The 23858-nt window shown below is 39.2% G+C and overlaps 1 protein-coding gene across 2 annotated transcripts in view; it reads right to left on the bottom strand.

Moving 5' to 3' along the window:
* IFT140 (intraflagellar transport 140) overlaps positions 1-20641 on the bottom strand; it is a 70127-nt gene extending 49486 nt beyond the window's left edge. Inside the window, exons 1-16 of one of the 2 annotated variants that reach the window (XM_065644478.1) lie at positions 20411-20641; positions 19050-19225; positions 17554-17775; positions 16966-17087; positions 16136-16278; positions 14496-14671; positions 13678-13769; positions 12456-12562; positions 11520-11668; positions 8812-9015; positions 8362-8434; positions 7152-7243; positions 6169-6296; positions 4393-4510; positions 3834-3961; positions 963-1110 (exon numbers count right to left, since the gene is read on the bottom strand). In XM_065644478.1, coding sequence (XP_065500550.1) covers positions 963-1110; positions 3834-3961; positions 4393-4510; positions 6169-6296; positions 7152-7243; positions 8362-8434; positions 8812-9015; positions 11520-11668; positions 12456-12562; positions 13678-13769; positions 14496-14671; positions 16136-16278; positions 16966-17087; positions 17554-17775; positions 19050-19196 — 2049 coding nt within the window. In that variant the 5' untranslated portion in view covers positions 19197-19225; positions 20411-20641. The remainder of the gene's footprint in view (positions 1-962; positions 1111-3833; positions 3962-4392; positions 4511-6168; positions 6297-7151; positions 7244-8361; positions 8435-8811; positions 9016-11519; positions 11669-12455; positions 12563-13677; positions 13770-14495; positions 14672-16135; positions 16279-16965; positions 17088-17553; positions 17776-19049; positions 19226-20410) is intronic. The other variant, XM_065644479.1, reaches the window with a different exon arrangement.
* Between the last annotated feature and the right edge of the window lie 3217 nt (positions 20642-23858).

Below are 23858 nucleotides of genomic sequence, written 5' to 3'. Positions count from 1 at the left end.
GCATACAGTTAAAAGTTCTGTTGAATAAGGGCCAAAAAGTTGCACTACTTTTATAACTTTATTTTTCAACTTTATGTAGAAGCCAAACATTTTTACTTGATTACATTAGGAATATTAGGCTGAAGTGTTCTTCTCTTCACGAGGCCTTTTGGGACATTCCTATTCCCTTCCACCTTTCTACGCTGATCTTCCCATGATTTTTCTAAGGTCGTTTCAATCAACAAAAGAAACGAGTTTTCTGTCTCTAATTGGAAGAGGTTTAACTAAAATGATGTGCAAATCAGAAAACTTTAAATCAACATTGATGTTTCAAACCAATGGAACATTTATGAGGGACAGGCAGTTCTATACAGATAAAATGGTAAGGACCACTACAAGCACATTAGCAGGGGAAGCAGGGAAGAATTATTGGTCTGATGAAAGAAATATTTGCTTAGATCATTTCTGATCAATAACAATGAAATAGTTTTTCTAATGTAAAAAAAAATCATAAAAGATAATTTGGGAAGAGTGTACTTCACTGTTCACCTTAGCAGAAGAGTCTCTGTTATTCTGTCAAATTAATTCTTGATGATAGAGTGGACTAAAGATGTAAAATCTGCATCCTTTTTTTAATGAAAATAAGTATCAAACCTCTAGATTAGAAATTCACCTAATAATGTCACCTGAAAAACAGTCATCCAGATACAAGCTAGCATTATGATCGTCCTCAAAATTCTAGCACAAATAAATAAATCACCTATTTATATTCATCACTGTATGCAAGCTATGACTAAACCAGAAAGCTAATGTACACTGGCTGCCTGAAGCCACAGACACCAAAAACATAGTTTCACTACTCATTTTTGTACAAGATAATGTATACTACCTACTCCCACATCCTTAACGAAGGACCAATAATTGATTACTTGAAAAAAGAGAACTCCATGTAAAACAAGGTAAAACCAACAAAAAGACCATACTGTGTTCTCTGGCTGGTTTTTCTTCTGGTCTGGAGACTGCAGGCCTGGTTCAGGAATTGCTTCACATACAAAAAGTCTTGGTTCACTCTGGTCCCAGAAATGGCAAGCAGGGATGTGACTGTGCAACTCTGGATACTCCACAACAGACCTACCAAAAGACAAGAAAAAAAAAAATGTAGAAAGGAGGCAAAATAATTCCAGCCCATTCAGTGCATGGATGTAAATAAAGGACTAACCAAAGGATAATTTTCAGATGATGATCAGTTATCTATACCAGTAACTCTCCATTGTAACATTAATCACATACATCTTCCTACCTCCTAATGCTTTATACATATCAATGCCACTTTTAGTTTGTTCTGTATACATTAATCGTGACTATAGGACATAAATAGGACATAAATGTGGAGTCTCCTTCTCTGGAGACATTCAAAACCCGCCTGGACACATTCCTGTGTAACGTCATCTAGGTGTTCCTGCTCTAGCGGGAGGATTGGACTGGATGATCTTTTGAGGTCCCATCCAATCCCTAACATTCTGTGATTCTGTGATAAAGCATTTTGGTACCAAAAAAGATGGTACCACCACAAGTACCAATAGGCACCCAAAATCTGCCTCCACTGAGATTACATGTCCTACAGAAATACTTGAACATCACTGCAATGATCTACCTTAGAGACCGCTGCAGGTGTAGGTTCTGTCGCATGGGGACTGCGCCTCAGCTCTGGGTTCTTGTGGGTTTTACAACCTGCCCAAAAGTGCTTATTGCCAGCACTGCGAGTGCCCAGCCAGCTTCAAGACAGCTTGAACACACCGATACCCATTTAGATAAGCAGCAAAGAGAGAATTTCCAGCACATATGCCTCACATTCAAACCCAGCTAAGCAGCGATCCTAGGAGATCACAACTAGACAAGTGTGATTAAACTGATGGGAAAAAAAAAAAAAATTCATTTATATTCTCAGGCAACAGATCTCTCTCTACTGAGAGTTCCGCAAAGAAACCTGGGCATGCAGCATGATCGATGCTTTGAACAGCTGAACTTCTCAGGGCTGAGGGAAACTCCAGCGCTGCAGCTGAACCTGCCCTGCAGCTGGGGACTTCAGTCTCCAGATATGTCACCGCTCAGTCCCTTTCCTCAGTGCTGTGCCTGAGCTGCAGACTCTGAAATAGCAGGTTAAACACAAGGGCAACCCCTGCAGTTTCAGGAAAACCTCTCTCTGACAGCAGTTTAAATAAGAAACATCTCACTGCCTCCTTCGGGCATTTAAATCCTGCTTTAGTGTTGGCCATGTTACAGTTCTAGACATACAGGATCACACTATTCTAGCAATGGCTTAGGATTCTCCTGAAAAAATACAGAATATAAATAGGTGTCAATTTTTTTTAAAAGAGAGAAACCAAAGGCACTGTTTAAATATTTTTCTCATTTGCTGTCACCAGTAATGGGTAGACTTGTGGGAAGAACTGGTAGGGCTGGAAGGCAAATTAAGGGAGAGATTAAAAGTGAAGCAGAAATACACAATGTCCTATCTGTGCCACTGAATTAAAAATAAATTACTTGCAAACTGAAAAACAGTATTTGTGTAAAAAAAAAAAAAGGGAGTGTCTAAATTCTGCCTCAGGAAGAGAAAGAGAAGGGGAAGAAGTGTAGAGTATTATTATTTTCTGGTGAGTTTACTTATTCTAATTTCAGGATACTCTAAAATGAAGCACAGCTAAATGGATTATTCACACTGACACCAGCCAGCAGTTAAATATCAGTGAAATAGTATTACTAGTTTGTGGTGGCCTCTGTTGGGCTACACAAGATACTACACTTGAAAACTTTCTCACTACACTTTATTACACTGTTCGCATAACTGACCAAGACATAAGGTCCCAAATTTACACTGTCCTTAGGGTTTGTTTGGTTTTTTTTTTTTATGAGCTGGGTAGTTTCTTCTCCTTTTCAGTGATAAGGAGAGCAAATTCTTTGTTACTTGTAATATCTCTAGCGGATAGTTGCTAAAAAAGCAAATCACTATTCTAATGCTGTTTTTTCTCAAGAAAAATAGTCAGAAATATTACTGTAAAACCAGATGGGAATTTGTACCCTAACGTTCCACTGTACTTCCATAAGAATTCCTACTTCATTGCATTTTGCTGCCTTGCTACTAGGATTTCTAATGCATTTGCCACAGAACAGTTTGCATGAAAAGAAAGCTTTCAGTTCTAAATAGACATTTCATGAGTTTTTAATCCATAAAAAAGACATTCTGTATTGAATTTTAAAAATTAACCTTTTTCCTAGGAGGGGCTTCAGAATGTCCTCTTTTCAGTGGAAGTCCTCTTCATTGAAAAGTGGCTTTCCAAGATGTATTTTAAGATTTTATTTTAAGATCAGGATCCTGATTGCAGTCATATAATACCCCTACACATACCCCCAAACACCCAATCATCCTCCTCTCACACACCTCTTGAGCCAGATATGGCTTCCACAGATCTAGTAACTCTCACTGCATTTCTCTTGTATGAATTTGTACAATACCCCCATGAACCCTTCCTTCATCATCTATAACTTCCTTTGGCAATGAGTTCCTTAGCTCAGCTGCACATTGTCTGAAGAACCACCTTCTCCTTTTTATTTTGAGCTTGCTTTCGGATACCTTCATTTGACACTCCCTAGCTCACGTATTGGAAGAGACAGGGATGCAGGCTGACATGCAATGCACCAGTTTTAATTAATTCTTTAGAAATAAAATAATGAAATTCGTACAAGCTCTTACACAAATACAGAGGAATGCCAGTATCAAGGTGTTACTTGTCTTCACAGGAGAGATTCCTCTCTTAAATCCACAAGTTATACTTATCAAAATAAAAGCTTCTTACTTGTCAATGCCTTGTCCAGAAGAAAACTTCTCTCCACCATTTTCCTGGTTGGCCTTGAAATCAAAGAGTGTAACTTTGTCCATTTCAACATCATAGAAACAGATCTTGGAATCAATGTTCCCATCTGCCTACAAGAGGGTAAACAAAAGTTCCTGAAGCATACAGTCAAAAAAGACAAAAAGGTAAAGCGCAGATGGTACATTTATTTCATCTGATTCATGCTCTCGGTTTTGTTTACTGGTAATCACAGAAGAAGTATCAGAAAATTTCTTGCTGTTTTCCTATTCTAGCAAGTTAGCCTTTGATTTCTTTGAAATGCTATGAAGTAGCTTCTGTAACTGAAATATTGCTTCATTTTCTGGGTTGTTCTTCTTGCCACATACCTTAATTTTAGTGTTTATTTACATGCTTGGACATGAGATTTCAAGACCCAACACACTACATAGAATGTGCAGGTTTATTTCTGAGAAGCAAATCTTGTGTCTTCAGTTATCTTCTTTAACCGCACTCTATTAACTGATGTCAGGTCCTAGGGTGTAAGTGAAGAGCTTTGCCTCACCTTGCTAACAAGGATGCTGACTTTATTGCCATTAGCATTGCACTTGACAGAAGCAATGCCTCCAAGGCCAGGAAACAGCTCAGAGCAATTCTTGCTGTTGCAGTGCACTTTTGCCTCTCTGTGGAAAGGAATAAACTTAAATCATATAGCGGCAAGGAACTAGCAATACAAGTCAGCCAAAATATTTTTCAAATTATGGGTCAGACTTTTATAAACAAACTAATTCTACCTTATGACACCACTGCCCCAGACTCCAGCTTCCTCTCCAGAGAATTGCTGCAATCTGCTTTTCTTTCAGGAAGAAGTTAATGAGACACTCTTTCCTCAGTGAATCAGCAAGAATAAACTTCAATGCTCCTACCAGATTCCCAAAACAGAGCTATACAGCAAGAACATCCTACTAGAATTTTGAATTTAGAGGTCTGTTCTTCCTACATAAATTGAACAGTACCACAAATGTTGAAGATAGCCTGTCACATAGAAGTTCTGTGTATGGAAAACAGACTGTGGAGCAGAAGTAATTTCTTTGGAGGAGTGGTATTTATATCATCTTGCTGGTGGCTTTCCCTCAGTACATAGGCTCCAAAAGACACTATCACTCACATCATTAACACCCACCCTCTCCACCCCCATGGTTTTTATTATTTTAAAAGAATCTTACTGCTGGTATAGACAAAAACCCCAGCAATCATTCAGAAAGAAAGAGGACATATCTCATGAATCAAAAGAATGTAACAGAAAGAAGCGTCAGTAATTTAGACCCATAGTACGATCCCATGAAAAAAAATCTTTGATTCTGTAAAAATAATATTCTCGGGTTAAACAGATTTTTATGTTTAGACCTCTCATTTATTTTAAGCCAACTATGCTTGCTTTGAAATTAAAGGGCACTACGCTGTCATCATTTGAGAAGGGACATTTTCACTACTAGCCACAAAAATTTAACATAGCAGGCAGGAGTTAAGCTACTTTTTCTCCACTATCAATCATCATAAACGAATATTTCTGCTAGTTACAACCTGCCCAAGTCCAGTAACCTTCAAATTGTGCCCAATGCAGAATTTGTGCCACCTCAACACAGGCAACAAGTTTCCAAGTGGGTAACTAAACTTCAGCATTCTCCAGGTGACAGTAAGGAAGAACAGAATCCATTTTACTCGAGGCTTTTCAGATTGCCAAAATTACATTTGCCATTAGCAGACAAATTTCCAAACTGGAAGTCAAACCAGGCATGTATCTTTTTCATGGCGCAGCTATTTGTCAGCGTGGGAACATACAGTAAAGTTTGAATAAAGTCAAGTAAACTTCTCTCTTAACCTAAACAGGAGGAAGAACAGAATGTCCACAATGCTAGGTTCACTTCCTCCATGGATTCACTGAATTAAGTTTGTTGATTTATGAGGAGATACAAGACCTAGCATTTTTTAATTTCAGCTCTTCTGAGATTAAGATCTTGTTCAAGTTATCAGCAGAAACACGTGACATCCTTGTCTTGATCTTCCATAAATTCTGTCCACTTTCAAACACACACAAATATAGTTCATAATATCCTCTCTTAAAATTTATTATTGTTACTCATGCCATGATTTGTCTAATAATTCTGTGGCTCTTCCTTGCTTTAGGGATAGGCCATCAATCCACATAGGCTGCATGTATTGTTTCAAGATTCAAAGTGGCTATCTCTTTCCATCAGATCAAAACCAGGTAAAGATTCCCCTGTTCCCACAAAATATATGTTCAGTTATAAACAGACATTTTTTAAAAGCTTATTAATACCTGCGAGAGAGATCAAAGATTTTAAAGTGGGCCAAATCAGTTCCCACAGCCAGGAAATCTCCGCAGACATCCAAGAGGCACGGATTCCCCTCTGCTTCAGAGAACACCAGCAGCTGTTTAACTGTGCCCTGAGAAGAAACATGTAACATCAGGGTTCTGTGTTCAGAGTCCAACTAGAAAGGCTTTATTTTTTCACCAAGTAACTAATTGCTGAACTTCTGTGTTACACAAATCACTACCAGCAAAATTAGAGAAACTACGCGCACACGCGCGCATATGGTCTCTACAAATGCAGTTTCTGTTTCAGGTTGAAAATTGGATGTGTGGCCTCCAAAAAAGTCAAAATTTAGAGGTATTCTTCTGCAACCATTTCCTCTTCAATAATACTACTTTTTCCAACTAAGAGAGATACAGAAGGTCCCTGAAAGTCCTTTAATATACAGCTGCAAAAATAAATAGTAATTAAATCAGTCCTTATCATGAGAAATTCCACCCATTCTTGAATACATAATTTTTTTAAAAGAAATAAATATTGTATCATAGAACTCTGATAATCAGATTTCTCCTTGTGGTTCTCAAAGACTAGCAGAGGCTGCAAAGGTTAAGCAAAAGATTTTGCAAAACACACAGAATGTGCATGGTGTATTTTTCATTATAAGAATATTCAGTATGTTCATTTTCCTGTCAGTAATATACATATAGATATTCAACCTTCATGTAATTTTGATCCTCTTAAAGTGTGGCCCCTACAGAATTCTGTTTTATTTTATAAATACTTTTCAGTTACAGTGCAGTAGTGTTGAAAGTGGCAGACTTCTTAACAAAGTGTCAAAGATCTTTCTGCTGAAATACTCAAAATACCTTTTCCATGACAAAGGTAGAATTAATAGATTTACAAAAATCCACTTAACTTTTAAGCTGGAACATGAGTCTTTGAAAACAGTAAGGCATACTCATCACTTCATGGTTTCATGAACCCCTACCTGCCAAGTGCGGACCTGGACCCGATATGGCTCAACCGTGTACAAATTTTCTCCATGCATGGACAGAACTGAAGAGTCACAAAGAAAAGAGCCTGGAACAATCACAATAAAGCCATTATTACAAGAAACAGACTTTTTTTTAAAGGAAAAAAAAAAAAGGAATTTTAACTTAAAGCATTCCATTTCCACTATCCTGTACCAACTCCATTTTTCAATGTCAGCCTCTATTGATTCCCAAATTCCTTGCAGTTGCTGTTGCAGCCTCTTCCATTCTGCCACTACAACCTGAGACTCCTACTGAAAAGAGCTATTTTGTCCACTCTGCCCATGAAAACAAGAGAGAGAGAAAGGGGAAAGACTTGATAAGAGGAGTGAAAGAAAGAAAAAGACTAGTGCAACGTAAGGTTCCATTAAGAAATTTAATTCCTTCCTTCATTAAACTACAATTGAAGAGTGATAAAGGAATCTGTCAAAAAAGAAGAGTGACTCAAATAATTTCATGAGTGTTATAGACTGTTGGGGCCTTGGTGGTCATAATACATTGATTCAGCACAGGAAAGTTATAAAATAAATAAGTATAGACAAGATAAGCCACTTCTCAGGAAACACTTGATGGTTCTTAAAAGATAAAGCCAAACTCTCAAGATTTTGGATGCGATTGATGGAATTCTGCATAACCTGTTTGTCAAGGCAGAAATATATAGGGAGAATTAATCACAGAAACAACTGATTTACTTGACTTAGCTCTATATACAGTAATTTATGGAACAGATTTTCCTGACAGCTGGGGTTAAAACCCACTTTAGGTACTTCCAGGATTGGCTTGTAGCTGAAGAGAGGTTAAGAGGATATATATTTTCATTTTATGCCTACAGATACACATCACCTTCGGTTTTACCTCTGTTGCTGCAATGCTACTCATATACAGGAATATCAGCATACTATGGGGTTAACCCACACTTTATATACCAACATATTCAGTGAATAAAGTGCAGATGTAGAAGCTGGCATTTGAGTTCTGGTGTTGTTCATGATTTTTATACCCTAATCTTTCTATTCTGCAAAATGCAAATATGAAGTCTAACTAGTGTTAATAATGTTTTTCACTTTGCACTGCCAATTACAATCCATCAGGTATCATGAATGAAGAGAACGTATAACTTTGGAGGAAGAGAACCACTGCAACTCTGACCAGTGTTCTAAGTCTTACCTGCACTTCTGAAGGTATCTCCTGAGCACTCAAAGACAGTAACTTGCTTCCCATTCCAGAATACTACTGCATCCTAAACCAATTAAAAAAAGCAAAAGAATACATACATTCAGTTTCTTTTGGAATCATAACAGGAATTCATGCAATAACACAGTAAGACCTTCTATACAATAGCCATCATTCACTAGTTCCTCTGTATATCGAGTTGGAAGGCTTGTGATAACCCAAAAGTTCTCTAATCAGAACTCAGAGAATTACTGAGTCACTGTGCTGCCTGAAAACCAGCTGCATCACAGCATCCTTGCTACTATCATAACAATACTTCCATTACACAATAAATTGAATAACAAAGCAGGGTTATATTAAAGACTTAGAAAGTTTGGTCTCCATACACCTAACGAGGCAAACAATCGAGAAAACAAATGAAAAACAAAACCAAAAACAATTAACCTTAGTAGCGAAGACTCCATTGACATTCATATCAACACGAAGACTCTGTGTGGTTCCTGTGCTGAAGAAGGTCACATTAAACAAGTTGGGAGACACCTGTACAACAGCCACTTGCTGGTGAAAATGAGTTGACATGGCCTGCTCACTGAGAATCACCACAGAGCTGATGGTGTTCACAGCCAACAGGTTTTTTCGGGACCCCCACTGCACACAATAGAAAGAGAAAAGTTAAAAAGCACAACACATAATTTCATCTAAGATCTTGAATAGTCACAGCAATGTCCCAAGACAGGTAGCAAGGGGTAGGACAGATTAAACGTTTTCACACATACGCAAAGTCCTAGTATATAAATACAACTATAGTCAATGACTAGGAATTTTTACAGATTAAAACTACTATGCTTGTTATCCAGCTACTCAGACTCCCTTTGTATAGGTAGAGGAGCTGGTTTTTAAATTAAAACCACTTTTCTTTCCTAAGACATTATTGCACCACCTTACATTTACTACTGCAAGAGAGCATCACGCATTTAAAGGGCTTAATAATGCTGCAACCTCTAAAAGCTAGTTGCACATACAGTTTCTTTTTGATTACCTTATTGTTTTCTGCAGTTTTGATAGCCCTGTCAGTCAATGTAGTTCAAATTCCCAACCCACGAGTTCTAAATCACATGCATAAATAAATGGGTCCAAAAGTAAACTTTGCCCCTTCTCCTGGAAGAAACCCCAGGTTTCAGCAAATACTTTTTTTTTTTTTTAACGGTGTTTTTTTTTTTTTTTATGGTGCTTAGTTACAATTAACTAGATACTATGCTGCACAACAGATGAGCTAGAGCACATTTCCCAGCTACCTCTCTTCTGAAGCCACCACATCAGGTTGAAAAAAGATGAGGTTGGCAAGGAGTCAAATGAACTTACTGCTGCCCTTTGATGTCACCATGGTATATGGCTTTCTAGTCTGAGTTTTTTATGGTATAATAATATAGGAAAAGGCTTTAATAGGAATTACCAAAAGACTTCACATGTAACAATTTTTAAATTCTTTTAACAAAGTATTTTTTGGAATGCAGGGTTTACAATTAAAAAAAAATCTGGAGTTTCCACAACTAAAGACCGCTTTATAACATGAGATAAAAACACAGTGATTGTTGACAATTGTTTGGCAATGCCTTTGTTTATGGTAACAAACAGTGGGAACAAGGTGCTATTTCTGGACAGCGCTCCATATCCTGTTATCTAGAAAATGCTTGAATGGTCGAGCTGACATAAGCACCCATATCTCTTCCCTCAACTTATTAGCAGATGTATGAGATACTAATGGCACACAGTATTTCCTATATCCTGGACCTTTTGTTACGGAAGCATCTTAACAAAAGATTTGGGTTCTCGACTTTATAGTACTTATGCTTTAATTTCGTAAGTAGGACTCTGATACAGACCCTTGCTATATGCCAACCCAGAGCAAGCAAATGCCATTGCTTTTCAAATACTTTCCATTCTTATGTGAAAACAGAATAAAAGAAAACATTACTTTGTCTTGAAAGGCACCAGATATTTGTTTCCTTCCCAAAAACAACAGGTATTGTTCTCACATATTAAGCACAGCAACAGAACACTAACTTATAAAGAAACTGTAAAAAAAAAGGAAAAACTTAACAGTAGGGTGTAACAAGCAATCAAAACAAAAAATGCTGGAGAACCTAGAAGCACTAGCTTTGTCTTCTAGCAGAATGGTGGCAGTCAAAGCTCTTTGCTTGTTAATGTAAAATTTTTATAATTTAAATTTACAATTGTAATGCTCAGCATTTCTGTTTTGCATATATCAAAGTACTAGGAAGTATAGAATGACAGTGTTTAAGCTTACTGTGACAAATGAAAATATTTCAAATAAATAAAAATGCTGCAGCCTGACACTTAACAGATAACGGGTTAAAAGACAAATATTAGAATGCTTTGTGTTGTTATAACCTTCAGCATTAAAAATGTTGTAAATAATAGTAGAAATGTTTTAAAGCATTGGTTTTGCAATCTGTAAGAGAAAACTTATCATCCACATTTAGTCTCACACCATCACACATTAAAAAATTACCTAGCAAACAAGAATCACTTTGACAAAAAATCAGCTGAAAACATCATTTTGTGTGTAAAAAATATAACATTTCCTTGTATATGGCACATCTTCTCGAGAATATTTGGTTGTAAATACTTTTATTTTGCAGCTACCATTAAGAGCAAACTATGTTGATGAAGTGACTAAAAAAAAGAAAATTATCTACAAATAAAATCATGCATTTAGTCAGATTTTCTTGCTTGCTATTTTAATAAACTTATTAACATTTCCAACTATCTTTTCCAAAAAATAATTTCAGGGTGCTGAATCCAAAGAGTTCATCAATGAGAGATATAATTGAGAGATGTTTGGATTTAAGGATGCCATGACTGCTAAATCTCCCAGGACAGAGAGATGTATTTGCATTTCAGTGTGTTATCTTGCTGAGCATTTCAGCCCTGCCTGTAGCAGAATAGCCCATTTCAATTTTAAAAGTTACTTGATCCTGATGATATTTCCTCCTCCTTCTGAAGGAGGAACAACCCCTACTGGTGCACAAATCTGTACAACAGCAATCATATTCACGTTTCACAAAGACGATCTAGTCATCTCGTGTTTGTGATGTCCTACTAACATGCAATATTCTCTCCCATCTTACCTTTATCTGAGTGACATTTCCTTCAAGTTCTGTAGGTGCCTGGAGCTTCCACTTCTCCTTGCCCTCCAAAGCCCGTGTGCTCTGATCAGATCCTGCTGCTTTCCTCCACATAGCTATTCTCCCTTTATTAGTACCAGCTGCTAAGAGACCTGCCATTCACAAACCTTTTAGACATTTCATATATTAAACCTCAGAAAAACAAATGCACAATACACAAAGCCTGGCTCTGGTTCTAAGGTACTAAGAAGCCTTCTTCTAGGAGCACCCATTTCTTTGCCTTCCTGCAAACCAGCATCTTAGTCCTGAATGGGGAAGAGTTTCTGGAGAAACAACGGGAGAAGTTTTGCGTGGCAAGGCCTGTTTGCTAAGCCACCAGCTGAAGTTATCTTTTAAATGTATCAGAGAGTGATTTGATTTTCACATTTTATTTTTGGATAGCTGGCTTTGTAGTCACCATGGGCAAGTCACCATAGCAAACCATTCTAGCAGACACTAGCCATGCCTATGTTGGCAAACAAGGAGATGCATAGGAGTAGCTCTGTCAAAAACACCAGTTTTAAGGACCCAACATCCATACTACACATGACTGGTGAGTTCTCCTTTGCATTAGCTCTAGTGTGGGCTTGTAGACTGAATGTCCATAACATGTTGGAGTGCATTACATGTACTCCAGGAGTACTTAAAACAGCTCAGTGTCAAAGGGAATCCAGCTTGTGTGTCAGGAGACAACTCCACATTGAGACAAAGTGTGGTGAGTATCAAATCATCTCATTGCACTTGGAAAAGCACACTCCTGATCTGAACTAAAATGCTTCTACATCACATGCTGTTATGGAAACCCTCAATAACAAGACAAATGTACTGAAACGACTACAGAGTACTGAATGCTGACGTTTGGCAAGGTTTAGAGATAGCATTTACTGTGTTATTTCTCACCTTTAGCACTGCAGTAAGAAACACAGTTAATACGTTCTCCTCCCTCGAAGCCAAGTTGCACATCTGGGGAGAGCACATAGTTCTCATCTCGGTCCAAATCCCAGAACCTAAGGTACACAAAACAAGAGTGTTAACAATGCTTTTCCTTCCAGGTGTCTCAGTAAACATAGTCAATAGGATGCTGTACATGGCATTAATTTGCTATTTCTATAATGCCCAGATCATTCGATTTTTAAAATTAAATTGCCAGCAGCTGTCTCTGGAATGTGAATTTCTTAACAATCTCCTTCCTTTCCCTTTAACTTTTTAACGTGCAGCATGCTTTGTATTATTCTCCTATGAAGAAGTCAGAAGCAATCCCAGCTTTAAGAAAAAAAAATAAAAAAAGGAAAGAAGTGAGGTCTCGTTCCAGTTTTCCTCCTCCCTGCTTTAAGACTATTCCTTGGTTAACCAGTAGTCTCTTGGATTCCAGATGTATTTTCTAGAACTAAACATTGTCAAACATATTCCTTCTTGACACTTTGCCTTTAACACATTCTTACAAAATTAACGGATGATTTTGTCTGATAACAGCAGATAGAGGCACAAAAAAAGTGAACTACTGATGTTAACAGAACACCCCCAGCCCTAGAAACAAGTTAGAGGAAACAGAGCAAGTAATAGTAAAGACAGGAAAAAACTATTTAATACCTTTTTAAAAAAAGTTGCAAAAACATTAAAACTACAGAACACGGTAACATAGCAGCACAGCAAAGTAACACACTTGGTTTAAATAATTAGGATAGAAGTGACTGAAATACTTCTCTTACATTACAGTAGCACAGAAACATCCTGAAAAGCAAGCACTTTTTTCCTGTTGCTGATGAGATGGCTATCCTAATATTTAGACAATAATACTGGAAAGAACAGCAAAGTTGCTTTTCCATTAAAAAAGGGTGTATTTTCAGAAGAAATCCATAACAGTACTGAGAAAGGAACAGGTTTGGGCCATACTGCCTGACAAAGAAAATAACTAGAGAGAAAGAAATATATAGAATTAGGTTTGTTCCTCACAGAAACATGTTTTTTTTCATTTCTCTGTTTGGGGAGTTTTTCATTATTGGTTAAAAACAAACAAACAAAAACAACAGTTCAGTAAAATATTCAGTTCATTGCAGACTGTAAATCTTTTAGCTGGCACTTCTCATGGGCAGCCAGAACAGCTTTAAAATAGGATTCTTACCTGATGACCGTCTCGCCTAGAGCTGTAACAACAAGGCTATGGTCTATTAAAATGATGTCTGCAGAACGACCTGTCTTTCCACTCAACTTCACCTGTTAACCATAAGCAAATAAATGAATTTACAGAAGGTAGGAGGAACACACTGAGAGATACTAAGCATCTGAATTGCCTAGTTTGGCTAAAAAGTTAAAATATAAGAACAACTAGACCTGTCTGTCAGTTCAGACAGACCAATAGTTTCTCTCAGACAATGATTACTGCTAAATGCATCAAGTATATGATGTATAAATTTAATAAAAGAAAGCTTGTAGTGGGTTAATTAAGTAGGTAAGAGTAGTTTTTTCTCTTTTATTAGATCTGCTCTCAGAACTTGATAAAGATTGCTTTAAAATGTGAAATACCAAGTCTTACTTCTAGTCAAAAGTAAGTGTTGATTAATAAGAAGTGGACACTCCTGTAATACATGAGTGCCAAGTCTCTTTTGATCTTAGATAAAAAGAAAAACAAACATCTCAGGAAGGTGAAGGTTTGGGTTCCATCCCCATAAGCACTGTTCTCCAACAGTACAGCATTTTGAGCCAAGGTGATTATAAGTCCTGGATGAAGTCAGTTTGGTTTTCAGCCCTATACAACTTTTTCAGAGTTCAGTAACACACCACTCTATTCCACTTTTAAATGAGCACGTATTTGCCTGTCAAGGTATTATCTGAGAAATAAAAATAAGATTAATTTGTAAGCAAAAAAGTGATAACCAAAAACCCTAACAAATACTTACAAAGATAAAACATTGCAACTTTACCCTGTTGTCTGACTCTTACCTTCATGAGCTCATCTGCCTCTCCCTCAAGACTAATTGCATGCAAGGACAACTGCAGGTTCTCTGTTATTACAACTAAAACATCTCTTTTCTCCATGAACAGAAGCTTTTGGACCAGACTGTCTGTGGACAACACATGCCTTGTCTTTCCTTTCTCACTCACGTAATGCACAGAACCTGTAGTACACATAAACAAGGTATAGTTTTTAGTTAACAGTATTCAGCTACTGTCTTTAGTCAAATCTCTTTTGAGATATTGAAAATAATCCAATAAGAATGGGGGTTTAAAATTCATTTTTATTAAACAAGTTTGGGCTGAGAATCCATAGTTTGGAGTAAATTTACAAGTCACATTTAAAACCTACAAAAACATTAACATATTCTAAAGACAGATCACTAACTAGATAAGGAACTGGGTCTGAAATACATATGCCCAAATGAACCTAGGCAATGAGACTGCTCCAAAGAAACAGTCGGTGTCATTTGACTGAAATTGTAAAAGGCTGAAAGGAGGCCCAAGAACCAAGACAGGACACCCACTCGCAGGATACAGAGTCTGTCCCTAGATGGAGCTCTGTACCACCACAACAGTTGCTATGAAAATGAGGCTGGAACAGGCACAGCTACTCAAAACATTCTCTCCTTGTATGTTTAAGAGGCGCCCTGTAGCCCTCTTTCATTTAAATGGTTCATATTTAGAGAAGAGGCTTGTAACTCAGGGATGAAATGAAGGTACAGCCCACTGTTCTGCAAAACAAACATACGGCTGGACGAGGCCACTCCTGCAGTCATACGGAACCTATAGCGGTGTAAACGATGGGTCTCATCCTGATTATCTATACAATGAATCCAACTGCAATTGAGCTGCAGAACTAGCATAACTTAATTGGGGTTTTTTTTCAGTATCGAGAGGATTACATACTCAAATCACCTACTAGAAACATACTCACTACAATACTTGTCACACACATTCTTGCCCCTGTCCAAAGAGTTAACAGGTTAGAGACAGAGAAGGTATCATGAGAACAACTGGGGTAGGAAGAAAACGAGCTGGGAGCAAACTAGTACCCAGAACAGTAAAAGGGAGAGGAAAAGACAAATGGCAGGGAAGAAACAATATTAGGAAGAAAACTAACAAAACAGATATTCAGACTTTGTTTCCTTCGACTGAAGACTCATTTCAAAGTACAAGAGAAAAAGTAAATTAATGATTTATTTTAAAAGGTATATTCTAGCAGCACTTGCCTATTTCTAGGAAAAAAAACCACAAACAAACAAACAACAAAACCCCACACACATGCATTATTTTGAAGCTTTGCACAAAAAGCTGACAACTTCTAATTTTATTTACACTTAGGTGTTAGAGAGATCACTTCTCTTACACTCACTTCGTCAGGAACCTATTGTGTCCTTTTGGAGACAACTCACCCTGAAGACGCTACCATTTTAATAATTTTATTCATTTCTTCTTACCAAACATTCTTCAACCCCTATGAATACTCTATCCTGTTGGATATGTAAATATGATGGATACACCCTAGGTGTTGAATATATGAAAACAGGACTATTGTGCACTGAGCTATTTTGAAGCACCAAGGAGACAAAATTCCAGCAAATTTCCAAAAGTGGTTCTGCTCTTACCATCTGTCAAAGTGATAAAGAAGGACAGTCCTTCCTGGAATCTCGTTTTCAGAGGCGCTCCTGTTCCAGTTTTTCTCCAGTTAAACATGTCCAAGGCCTTCTCATCACCACTCACAGCTGCTTTTGCCAGCTGTACAAAGTCTCTGAAAACAGAGATACTTAATTTCCAAATTCCTTACAAAATAGAGTACTTTTCATCTCAAAGAATGGACAAGTAGTTAATACAGCATACTGTAAAGAAAGAATAAAGATGTTTCATACACTAATTGGGAAAAGGACAAACTCGACAAGATACAAAGTAAAATTTTAATACTAGTTTTCATTTGCATTGTTTCACCTTTTTTTTCCATAAGCATTATTATTTTTTTATAGACATGTGAAACAGAAGTGGCCCAGACAAGGAATTTTTTTTTTTTTTTTACTACAGCTGTTTCCCATTTCTTGCTTGGAGAGAAAAGAAATGATAATGTTTAAGACCTGATTTTTTATTTAATTATTCTTATCAATAATTTCATGGATAATTCTGCTTTCATTGTGCTTTCTGCTTTTCACAGTCAGCAACATTGCTAATTAGAAAAACTAAAGGAAGAAGAGACAGCAACAGAGAGAAAGGTATGGACTAAAGGAAGATCTGTTGCTGCATAGAAGACACAAACAGCAAGCTACTGGAGAGGGAGAAGAACTTGGAAATAAAGGACAGCTAGGAGAACTTTATATGTGCGTGTGTATACATATATTTTAGAAAAAGTTTATCTGTGAGCAGGCTTTTCTTTCTGTAGAACAAGAGAAAGAGCTGGTGTGCCAGTGCTCTGAGGAGGGACAGTACTTACTCGCCAGGAGGGGGTGGTCTAAAGACACAGTGAGACAGACATTTTCCATACTCTTGTTTGAGCAGGGCAGGACCCTGCACTCTGCCTCGCTGGTCTATTCTCCATAGAACCAAGACACCATTCTAGAAAAAAAGACAACAGTTAATCCATGACACTTCACACACAGAGGAGAATCCAGACTCCAGCTACTCAGTGCACAGAAAAATAAACATTTTATTGACAGAGCAACACCTTTCCTTTCATTTAGTTGACACATACAATTACTCCCACTTAAAACTAAGCCACAAGGAATAAAAATTATCTTTAGCATTAAAATTAATTAAAATCAAGTTATCTAAAAAAGCTTTTTGGTCATATCCATTCTTAGTAAAATGACACTGCCAGAGCAATTAAATGGAACTGCCTTGGTTTTCCTCTGCAAGTAGCATATGCAAATATTTGTTTAGGTAACTCCTTATCCACTGTTTTCTTGCAAGTAGTCTGCTTGCTAAAAGAAAGATATTGAAATAAAGGGTAGTAAAGCATTAGATATGCATCCCTGAGTAAGTGCATATAACAGTGATACAGATGAGCATTTCAACTACTCACCCTGTCACCAGACACAAGGCAGGTACCATTCGTACTCCAGTTTAGGACTGTAATTTTGGCGTTATGACTTGGTGGCACAGTGTGGTGCTCCTTGTCTGGTTTGTTAAGTACCACAACTTCTCCTGTCTCCCAGCCTGCTGCAAGAATCAGTCTGAAAGGGTGCCAGGAAAGCGATGTGACCTGAAAGCTTCTCTCAACATGTGCATCAGACACATGTTCTCCCTGCAAATAGAAATAAAGTGCAAGTTCAGTACAATGGAAACTCAGTATAAGGATGCAGCTAAACCTTCAGATTCGCTTCCCAGTCAACAAGATATTCTTCTGTGATGAAGGATTGGCATGTAATAAAGCTTCCTGCAAGAGATATGAAGTGGCTACACAAATTCTCTTTACAGCTATTCCATGTGCATAAATACATGCTACAACATAAAGTACATCCACTTGAAAATTGCTAATGAAAACACAGTAGTGTTAAGTGACTGCCTCACTCTGCTTTTTCAGGCACAGTATTCATGAGCAGCATTCACAAGCAGCTCTCACTGAATATCAAGCTTTTACTCCTGTATAAAAGATAAGGCTTCAAGCACATTTCAAGGTAAAAACCAACCAAACAACAACAAAAATCCCTTTGAAAAAGAAGCACCTCACTGAGGACACAGAATAAACTAATGCTTCAACGGCTCTTAAAGGTAGCCACCTATCTGTGCCTGGTTTGCAATCATACTTCAGGGCAAATGATTTAACCTCTTTATGTATTTATTTTTCCATTTGTAAAATTTGGATGAAATTTTTCATAATGCACTTTGGAAAGTATACATTTTATAGGCTACTCATTTTAACAGACTTAAATGTTTCCCATATGTCTTCTCCAAGATAGCTTGTAGTACCATTTCACTGAACAGCACACTTTTTTCCTGAAAATTACGCAAACCAAAGTCCTACACAAGCCTTTTGTGTAAACTTTGAAGTATGCAAAGGAAGTATCTGTCTACAGGCAGAAACCATACTAGGAAACAACCTACTCAAATGGAGCAAGCCGAGTCTAGCAAATCAGCTCAGTCTCAAGGTGGAGGTATTCTTTTTTCAATATACATTGCTTAATACATTTTATTCACTTAGAGTTAAAAAACAAACACACACACACAAAAAAAACACAAACCAAAAGCAGCACGTATCCACTTTATTTTAAGCCTGAAATTCTCATACTATGAGAAGTAACAAGAGAATCAATAACCACCACAAACAAGACTGAAAGGCTGGAAAAAGTAAATTTCAATTGAAAGATCAATTTAACTTATTAAGACCTTTTTATAAAATACATTTCATCAGTAGCTGATGAATCTGACATGCCCTAAAAAGCACAGGACATGGATAGGAATTAAAATCTAGAGAAAGGGATCCAAGGAACATAAGTAAGGCTGCAAATATATATATAAAAAAATAAAACCAAAGTGATGTTTCAAACCAGCCCAAAAGCAAAATTGCTGATTATTAACCTGTTCCAGGTAGATATCCACACAGCCCCCCGACGCTGTGCTGATGGAAGCAACTGCCAGGAGCGGATGGAGCGGGTGCCACGCTATATGGGAAGGGGAGGCAACTGAATCAGGAGCTTCTGTCCGGTGATCCACATATACAGCCATAATACCAGTGGCTGTCACAGACTGTAAACCTGTACAAGGAAAACAAATGTTTCTAACAAGTATGCTTAAGCATATAATACATATATACAATACATATACACTATATTATATATAATAAAAATAGGGAAAAAATAAAGCTACAGCATCATCTTGTTAATGCACACTACACGGACATGAAAATGGTCATAGTAGTATTTTTTAAAAATACAGAGGAATACTGAGCCTTGTAGCCTGTAGATTGATAGTGTGCGTATGCTCGTACCAACCTCTCAGCAGTAGTTATGTTGGCTTATTTCAGAGGACTCTGAAATAACTCAGCATTTACCAGAAAGCTACTTCCAGTACTTCATATCCAAATATGACAATTAGTGTACAGACGGGGTGATTTTATGTTGTGAAGTCGCATTATCTGGGCTTCCAAAGTAAGTTTTAACCATTGTCACCACTTCAGAGCTTGTACTGCTGAAATTACGCAAAATTAGTTCAACTCATACTATATGCTATCTACATTTGAATGAAAATACTTGGTAAGTGCTGATGTTCCAAGGAAAAGAACCTGAAAGCAATGCTCTTTTCAGAGTTGTGTGCCAGAAACGGAGGAAATCACTAGTAATCTTTAATATCTTATATAGAGAGATGGTCCTTGGGATTTGTGTTATCTTATTGGCTGCGTTTCGAAAGAAATTGAGTTACGCAACAAAAAGATGGCTAACGACTAAATACTCTTTCCCCTAACTAGCAGAACAGAGAAAGTAAATAGTAAAAATCTGATTAAATCCTGAACCCGCACAGAGAGGAACGGGGCTCGGAAACTGGAGGAATCCTGCCCGTGGAACGGCGCCTCGCGTGGGCCGAACCCCGCGTGGGTCCCCTCGGCCGAGCTGCGATCGTCAGTCCCCGCACAAAACACCACCGGCTGCGCGACCCGCCACAGCCCAGCGACTGCTCCCGGCTCAGGCGCCAGCAACGCCCGAGTCCCGCCGCCACGTTCACGCTCCGTGGGCGCACACCCGGCTGCTCCCGCCGCCACTCGAGCTCGGGGAGCCCGTAGGCAGAGGCCCGACCGCCCCGGAGCCTCGGGCTGACGGCGACCGACCCCGCTCCCGCAGGCCGGGTTCAGAAGGACTGCGAAGAAGCCGGTCAAGCCGCTGAAGGCTCCCGGCGCCTTCGCTCGGGCCGACCGCAGCCAGCCACCGGCCCCCGCCCGCTCTTACCCGCCGGCAACCCCGGAGCGCGGCCCCGGCGCTGAAGGCCGCACTCGCTCCCAGATGCTTTGCGTTACCCCTGACAACCGGGAGAGCCCCCAGCACGGAAACTCCCGACATGGAGCCGAAGAGTTACGGAAAAGAACGAAGCGGCCAGCTGGCACACCGGAGAGAGACGGAAAGTGCCGAGCGCGGCGGGAGCCGGGCGCGCTGGGCCGTGCTGCCCCGCGGTTCCCCGCCGGCGGGTCGGGGCCGGCACTGAGCGGCCCCTCCTCCCGAAACGAGCAGCAACCGCGCCGGGCTGCCTCTCCTTCGTCCCCGAACGGCGCCTGGGAGCGGTGCTCGGAGGGGCTGGGGGAGCGGCCGGCCATCAGCCCCCAGCACGGCACCGAAGGAACGCGGCCCCTTCCCCGGGCGGCGCGGCGGTCCCATCCCGCTGCCTCCGGGCGGGGGAACCAGCGAACACCTGCGAGCATGGAACCACCTTCACACCTGGATACCCGCCCTCAGGGCTACGGCCGGTGAGACCCCAGATCTCAACAGGCAGCTGTCCCGCACCAGCAGCCGCTCTCAGGGCTTGAGCTGACCCGTAAGGAGCTTGTTCCAGCACAGACGATGGACTGTGCAGCTCCCCGGGTTCCTGGCAATCAACTTGATCACAAACTCTTCAGGTCCATGAACACATACATATTAAATACCCACTGCAAAAGAGCCTGATTCAGCTGAAACTTAGTGAAATGTAAATGCCTATTGTAATCATATGCAATTACACAGGCCAGAGCTCATTAGCTCTTTCAGAGCTTTTGCGAGTGATTTGGTAACTTTTTAAGATAGTGGCCAAGTTTTTCTAGTAACGTCTAAGTGAAGACAACCACAAAGCATTCCTGCTGCTGCTCTCACACAACACCCCTGGCCCAGGTCAGGGGGAGTCCAGCTCCATCTCCAGCCCCTAGCAGTGCTGGGCCTTCACAGCCAGGTTTACCCAACACCTTCAAATTCAAGACCCAATCCTCACACCCTCATCACCTCCACAATCACTTGTCATTCCCCTGAGTCATAACACCTGCATGCGGATGACAAGAGGCCACAGCTCTAGCACAGCTGTGATCAACAGTTTCTGCATGCACTAATTGATGTTGACTCTGGCTATGTGTAACAGGGTGTGTAATTTATGTGGTGTTTCACACTGTTTCCCTTTTTCAAGTATCCAGCAATTACTGGGACCCTTCTGACAAAAAAAGTCAGTTTTGTTAGCAAGTAGGAAAAAGTACGGGGTGGGTGGTGGCAGACTGCACTAAAACTTGCTGTTACTCTTCTAGAACTTAAAGACAGGCTTTAGGTAAGGAGGCAAAACACTGGCTTTAGACCTTCTTGCTACAAGCTCAGCAACCCCCTCTAGAACAAACTGTTTTCTGAACAGCAAAACTTACAAAGTCCTGTTCCCTGTAGCTTTTTATCTTCTTGCTTACAAGGCATCAGCTCTAACAAGGTCATTTATGGTATCTCTTCTTTGTACATTCTCAGACATGTAATAACGCTTTTAGCTCACTCAGGTGCCACTCCCAAAGCAGAGTCAGTAATTCATTTCTTTGCTCTCCCCAGCTGACTATTTTCACTGTGTCCATAGTATTTTTGAGATCAGACTTGAAGTTGAGTATTCCAGCAGACCACATGTGCAAATACCATGTTTTCTCTGACAACCAGGCTAATGAGGAAACTATTTCAACTACATAGTACAACCAAGTCAGAAATACATGGCCAGCAGGAGCCCCAGGCAATTGTCTAGTCTGTCATCCCTTTCTGGGTTGAAATAAAAATAATCTGAAAAAATCCACTGACTGTCTCCACTCAAGTGACCATTTTTACAGCTTTCATAATTGCCTGGTTCAATGTTATACAAAATTTTGCCTAATAACTAGACTATATATCGCTTCTCGTGCAGGCCTAGCTGGAAATTAAAGTTCCCTGCCCTTCAATATTCAGAGAAGCCCTACTATAAAGGACTTATATCCTAAACAGGTAAATGAACAAGGCATCTGACAATCCTAAAATCTTCCTGCCTGAGTATTGTGCTCATAGAAGATGCTTGACAGCTCTGGGTCCCTAAAGTCCCAGTACAGGAAAACAACAAGCTTCAGTAGTGTAGTCACACTGTGCATTTCATCCCTTCCACTAAGGGCTTGACCTCAGATGCTGATAAAAAAAAATGAAGTTGCATGATTAGGTGTTTCCTATGTAGTAAACCATAAAGGATTAACAACAGAAGCCTGACCTTCAGTTTTAATCCTCTTACCTGAATGGGAAACAACTGCTTTAGTAACACAAAGATCATCCACGAGCATTTGCCAGATTAAACAATTTAAGAGCCTTTCAAGAACAAATGAGTTATGAATGAAACATAGTAGCTTCTAAGTAACCTGAAAGGAAAATACAGGACAACATCCACTATATTAGTGGCTTTTACATCTAAGATACCCGGAAAAGTATTTTCTTGTTATAATTAGTGCAATGTTCATGCACATTAGTTGCAAAATTTAAAATACCTCAACATAAACCAGAAGTATTAACTTTGTCTTTCTGCTGGACAGTTCTGCATGGCTTGCTCTATTTCTCTTAAGCATACAATTTGTTATTCATACCTTAAAATACACGGGATGCACAACAAATCCAAGTTAATGTTCTTGCCTAAGCTAGAAAACCATGGCAACAAACACTGAAAGATTATTGCACTTTGTATGTGTGCAGGTCTGCCAAAGCATGATGATGGACCCTCACTACTATTAAAGAAGAATGAATGAAAGTTCAAGTGTCTTTTGACATCAACCTACCCCCTGCCTCTCAGCTCTTGTCCAACTCCTTTTTATTCAGTCTTTCTTTAACAAACATTTACACACATGAGCAATTTCACACCTTAACAGTCCACTTGAGGCAATGGGGCTATTCAAGCATATAAAGTTATTTACATACAGAGAGAATGGAAACCTTCAACTCTGAGCTCCTTGGGGCGCTGAACATACCTTCATGTCTCTTTGCAAAGCACCATGGAAATACATGGCACTGTAGATGCCGAATGCATCATTTCCTGTCAGTATTGTTAAATTCGGTTGTGGTCAAACCAAGGGGCAAAAATAAGCCATATAATCCTGTGCCACATTATAACAAAACCACAAAATACTCTCTCTACAAAAACAAAAACTAATTAAGATGTAGATTTAAATGCAAAGCGTTATACTAGAGACAAGACCATTAAGCAATTTGGCTCTTTTTTGTTTACGAATTGCATTTACAGCAATACACTTGGTTACTCACAGCTATGCTTTACAGCATATTTAGAGATGACAACACAGAGCCCAAGGCATGTTCAAGTTTAGTTCACCATCACAAGATATTGACTTGCAACACCCTCCATGGGAACCCAATCTTCCAGAATTCAGATGCCATCATTAAGTTTAAATTC

Source organism: Caloenas nicobarica, chromosome 14, assembly GCF_036013445.1.
Source record: "Caloenas nicobarica isolate bCalNic1 chromosome 14, bCalNic1.hap1, whole genome shotgun sequence".
Taxonomy (NCBI): Eukaryota; Metazoa; Chordata; class Aves; order Columbiformes; family Columbidae; genus Caloenas; species Caloenas nicobarica.
Note: the sequence above shows the minus strand (reverse complement) of the source record. Positions and strands in the feature narration are given on the sequence as shown.